The sequence below is a fragment of the Chinchilla lanigera genome, unplaced genomic scaffold (assembly GCF_000276665.1).
Source record: "Chinchilla lanigera isolate Chin_1 unplaced genomic scaffold, ChiLan1.0 scaffold00001, whole genome shotgun sequence".
NCBI classification, from domain to species: Eukaryota; Metazoa; Chordata; class Mammalia; order Rodentia; family Chinchillidae; genus Chinchilla; species Chinchilla lanigera.
Genome location: NW_004955402.1, coordinates 20,806,308 through 20,812,307, shown reverse-complemented (window position 1 = coordinate 20,812,307; position 6,000 = coordinate 20,806,308). Strand labels below are relative to the sequence as shown.

Genomic DNA, 6,000 nt, shown 5'->3' with positions numbered 1-6,000 from the left:
TTTTGCCGCTGAGCTAAATCCCCAGCCCAAATTTCACACTTTGGAGACCTTAGAAAAATAAAACTGTACAAGTTTTGATTTTTTGTGATGGGTGAATTTCACTTAACGTAAGATTCGTAAGTTTCATCTATGTTGTAGTCTATGACAAGGTTTCCTTCTTTAAAGCCTGAATTATATTCCCCTGTATGTAAATATACCACATCTTCCCTATCCATTCACCTGCCCACGGTCATTTAAGTTGTTTCCACTTCTTGGTTCTTGTAAATAATTCTCTTCAATTTTAAATTCAGTTGGCATTTGTCCATTGTTCCATCTCCAGTCTGCCCATATTGTTACTTTGCTCTGCTTTTTAAAATTTTTAGCAAAGTTGTGAAAAATGTCCATAGGAGCTTCCTTAATCATATATATATATATAGATAGAGATAAATAACTATAGCTATAGCTATAGATATAGTTATAGCTATAGATATAGATATAGTTGGATATATCTTATTTGAGTCAGATATGTACATGGCATTAAGACAGTACTGTTTCAGGTGAAATAGCAAATATTTGATAAACAATGCAGTGGTGTTTGTCTGTCATTGCAGGACGAGTCTGCTCCTCCAGCTGACAAGCAGTGTAAACCAGAGGCAGCCCAGGCTACTTACTCAGCATCAACTGTTCCAGGCTCACAGGAGGTGCTATACATCAACGGCAATGGGACCTACAGTTACCATAGTTACAGAGGGCTAGGAGGTGGACTGCTAAATCTGAATGATGCTTCCAGTAGTGGTGAGTCTTTATTACAGACTTTGTTTTCTGTGTCCATCTGGGGGCGGTAAATTTTCTAAACCTGAGAGAAGAAAATAGGTACGTTGTTATAAGTAATTGGGTTGATCTGGTACAAACAAGACCACTTAGAAGCGTAGTGTTTGTATCCCTATATGGATATCTCCCTTGTTTGTTGCTATTTCTAAAGGTAATAGCACTATTATGCAACTGAATCCTTGCTGTTTTCTACTGTTTTTTTCTACTAGAGAAATAGCAAATGTTTTTCTACATAGTGACACATTCTGCCCCCACACACTGTATTGTACTGTTCTTCAAGAATAATAGAATATGTTCTTAATGTTTAAAGGAGTATTTGATTTGGAAAATTTGGGGCAGCAGAGAAACTTCACAAACTTCACTGGGGATGAAGTGTACACAATCATGACTGAGAACAGAGAAATGGGAACAGGTACGGCTCTCTAGCCAATGGCTTTTCAATGACAGTTTCAAGCTCTTTCAGCAATGAGTGGAACCCTGGAGCCAGCACACACTTGCTCATGCTTGGTAAACCTTTAGGAATTTCTTGCTTGATAAGATGAGATTTAAATGTTTAATATAAGACCATACACGTTTCTAGGAAAAAATTGTCCAGGTGAGTTCCTTACACCTGTGTTTCAAGAAAAACTTTTCTAACTATACTTAAAATCCAGGAAAAGATAACTTTTAACACACACATGCACACTCACTTGCACACACAACTTTTGCATGACAGCAAAACACCATAAGCAGTGTAAAAAGATAAAAGACAAGGTGGGGTCAATTGTTAGCTGTTAATACTACAAAAGGCTAGTAAAGCCAATACATGAAATTCTTCAAAAACTAAAGAAAAGATGAACCTAAAGTCATATTTAAAAGTCATGTCAACCTCACTTGTTCCAAATTAGAGAAATACAGCACGCTCCCATTGGATTTCCAAGAGCAAAACAACACAGAAAGCTAGAATATTTTTTCACAAGTTCGTGAGAAAAAAGGTACTCTTGTGCAATGCTCATAGAAATGCAAAAGGTTGGAGTAAAATTTAATAATACCTAACTAAATTAAGTATGTATCAATCATTGGACCCAGAAATCTTATTTATAAATGCAAAACAAGGATACTAATTAAAGTGTCCATCAATACCCATCTGGTTCACCATTGTAGTGAATCTGAACAAGAGAGTAACACACAGCTATGAAAGTAATAAGAAGTATCTTCATACACTATTATGCATCAGTTTCCAGATAGTGATTACAGAATGCTAACATCTGTGAAGAAAGATTTTATATAAATATAAACCATAATTTAAAAAATAGAAAACAAGAAAATAAGTAGAGGTAGGCATGATTACAGTGTAAGGGATACGGATCAAAGAATTTTTAAATATATTTGGTTTTTATACATTGTTTAAATAATTTACCTTGAAATTGTATATGTTTGTGTAATTAGTAAACAGTTTTTAAGTTTTTCTTTAATGGGAAAAAAGTGATACATATACATTTTAGCTGTTTAATGAATTATTGGCACAGGAATGAGCTTTTCCAAGTAATTTCACAGGCTTCTATTTTTTCAACTAATACTGACTCCACAAATTTTCAGTCCATTGAAAAAAACTCTTAAGTTTTACTTAAGAGTTACTTACTTACTATTTCAGTAATAGTATTACTATTTTGAGATTATTTTTGCTATAAGAAAATTTGCAATTACTTTGATTATCAGTAAATTTGTGGATTTTCAGTAGGAGACAAAGTAGGTATAAATGTCAAATCAACAGGATTATGTAAAAACTCCATAATCTTGGATTTGAATTTATAGTATACATAAAAGTATTTTTTGTTTGGAAAAAATGTTTCCTATATCCACTGAAAATGGCTAGAAACAAAGACCAACTTGCAGTTGAACATTTGATTAGTGTTTATCAGCCTTTATTATATTTTGGGAGAAATCACAGTAGTATTGAGAAGTCAATTCATAGTTCAGGAAATCACTTACCTTTACAACAATGGAACTGTGCTGAGAGGGCTTTGGGATTGATTTTTCTGGAGTTAAAGGTTGGGGCTTTTCAATCTGTTCTGAACTGAAGACAGGATCCCTGAGCTTTAGTCTGTAGGGTTTGCCATTCTGCTCAAAAGTGTGGTGCCTCAGATGGAAAGGAAAGAAGAAGAAGCGTATTTTGGAAAGAAATTAAATTTCACTAAATGTACAGGAAGAGAAAGTAGGTAAAAACCTTGAAGATATAGGGGTAGGCAGAGAGTTCATGAACAAAAACCAAACTGCAAGGGAAATACTTCAAAGAATCAACAACTGGGATCTCATCTTTCTCAAAAATTTCTGCACATCGAAAGAAATCACCAATAAAGTAAAAAGAAAACACTCAAATTGGGAAAAAAATTTAGCTGACTGCCCCTCAGACAAAAGACTTCTATCTAGAACATATAAACAACTAAAAAAAATCAGGCCCCCAAAATCCAAACACCCAATCCAAATATGGGCATCTGAGATGAATGCACGCTTTTCAGATGAAGAAATACTAATGGCAAATAAATACATGGAAAAATGTTCAACATCAGTAGTTATTCGAGCAATGCAAATTAAAACACTAAGATTCCATCTCACCCCAGAAAGAATGGGTGTCTTCAAGAAATCAACCAATAACAAATGCAGGAGAGGCTGTGGGGGGAAAAGAGCCCTACTCTGCTGGTGGGAGTGTAGGTTGCTGAAACTACTGTGGAAATCAGTTTGGAGATTCCTCACGAAACTAGGATTAGAAGTCCCACTTAATCCAGCTATCCCCTTTCTGGATATTTTCCCAGAAGAATTAAAAACATCAAACCACAGCCATATATGTGCACCTATGTTTATAGCAGCACAATTTATTATAGCTAATCTTGGAAACAACCCAAATGACCATCAGCTGAGGAGTTAATAAAAAGATATGGTATTTTTATACAGTGCAGTATTACTCGAGGCTTTTGCAGCTAAATGGATGGAACTAGAGACCATACTCATAAGTGAAATTAGTCAGACTCACATGTGCAAGCATCATATTGTCTTCCTGGTGTATAAACCTGAAAGAGTAAGTAAAACTCAAAATGTATAATAGATGATATATGAGAGGGAAAGAAATTGCTCAAAGGAAGGAACAACTGGGATGAGGGAAAGGAGAAAAAAAAGAAGGAAGGCTATAGATAGATTAGATAGATGATAGATAGATAGATAGATAGATAGATAGATAGATGTATATAGAAGGATAGCTGGGATTACTGTACTGCTAATATCTGGTGGTTTATTGAAAGAAACAATACTTAAAATTTTTTATATTTTGACCAATTTTGCATGCTTATGTCCTGTAATCTGGGCAACTGATTTGAAGACAATCATATGCAATGGAACAACCATTGGTGAATTCCTGTCATCTTGTCTACGGAAACTCTGTATTATCTCTAATGTATTACTTAATTTTTTAAAAATTCTCTTTAATGGCTTGAACAATCTTCCATTCTTACCTCTGGTAATCTGAGCAATGTAGTTGAATATAACAATAGGTAATATAACAACCACTGTTAACTCCTATTGTTTGGAAGCTCTATATCACTTTTAGTGTCCTTCCTTTATTTTGTTATATCTCTGATGTTGTTGATATATTGCTACTGTTATTTTTTATTTTTATTTTTTACTACTCTTTTTAAAATAAAATAATTAATTAATTTCAGGTGTGTATTTGGCTTTTCAAATCTAGTGAGTCTTCTCCATTGTTTTTAAGTCTTTTTATTTGGGGACCAAATTAGCATGAAAGTTTAAGTCTGAGACCAGAGAAGAAAAATGTGACCAAAACCTATGGATTTATTTATATAAATTTAAAGTTCCTAATTTCCTATAATTATTCGCTACAATTATTGCTGAGGATATTTACTACTCAGGGTTCAGCATTTTAAAAAAATTTTTACATAAAAATTAAGAACTTAACTATTAAATCACAGAATTTGGGGGGGTGCTTTCTAGGGATTTTGACATATTTTTAGTTTCTAAAATTCTAAATTTAAGAAATTCTCTTATGAAAGTATTAATTTGTAACATGCCTGTAGCAGCACCTAGCACTGATTGAATCCCTATAGTACTTCTCAGTCCAATGAGATGTGCTCTGCAATTTGATGAAAATCTTTATAACATGAAATTTACTCCCACTTTAAAAACATGTCTACACACCAGTCCTTCTCTTTGCCATATAATTGGCATCTATTTTGTGAGGCTTGGAAGGTTTAAGTGACTTGCCTAAAGTCCCGCCTTGAGTAAAGGAGGGGCCAGCCTTTGAACATGGCTATTCTGATACCAGAGGCTACAATGTAAACCACTGATGTAGCAATTTCAATGTTTATGAAATGAAGCACTGATCTACTTTCTACCTGCATAAACTCCTCTATACTGGATAACATATAAACTAGTGGACCATACAAGATACAGCATTTCATGTCTCGCCCCTTTCATGTAGCAGAATATTTTCATTGTTCATCTATGTAGTAGTATGCACCAGTACATCATTGTTTTTACTGCCAAGTAATATCCCATTTTATGGCTATGGCGTATTTTATGATTTATTGATGATGGGCACTTGGGTTGTTCTTACTTTGGAGTTCTATGAATAATAGTGACATAAACATTTATATGCAAGTCTGTTTGTGCATACTGTCATTTGCATTCAGTAGATAGAGGTAGAATTACAGATTCATATATACAGTATATTTATGTTTAATATTTTGAGGAAAATCCAGACTGAACATGAGATATCTTTCCATATATTTCAATATTTTAAAATACCTTTCAAGTATTATATATCTTATAGTATTTAAAAGTATAAACTTTGCATTACTTTTGCTAATTTTAGTGTTTTGTATTTTTTATGCTATAGCAAATGGACTGTTTTCCTTAAGTTTATTTCTAGATTGGATAGTGCATATTTGTAGAAGTACAGTGCATTTTTTATGTTAATATTGTATTCTACAACTTTGCTGAGCTCATTTATTAGTTCTATTAGTTTTGAGTGAATTTCTTAGGATTTCCCATATACAAGGTAATACTGTATCATTTGTGGATAGAGATAATTTTACTTCATCCTCTGCAATATGCATGCCATTTACTGATTATTTTTTCTTTCTTTTTTTTATTTATTGTTTTTTCTTGCCCAGGCACTCTGGCTAGAACCTCCAGTAAAAT

The 6,000-nt window shown here is 33.4% G+C and overlaps 1 protein-coding gene across 5 annotated transcripts in view; it reads left to right on the top strand.

Moving 5' to 3' along the window:
• The window catches only part of Nol4 (nucleolar protein 4), a 325,024-nt gene that overhangs the window by 294,201 nt on the left and 24,823 nt on the right, over positions 1-6,000 (top strand). For all 5 annotated transcript variants that reach the window (XM_005372768.2, XM_005372767.2, XM_005372770.1 and 2 more), the window contains one exon: positions 591-774. In XM_005372768.2, the coding sequence (XP_005372825.1) occupies positions 591-774 (184 nt within the window). The remainder of the gene's footprint in view (positions 1-590; positions 775-6,000) is intronic.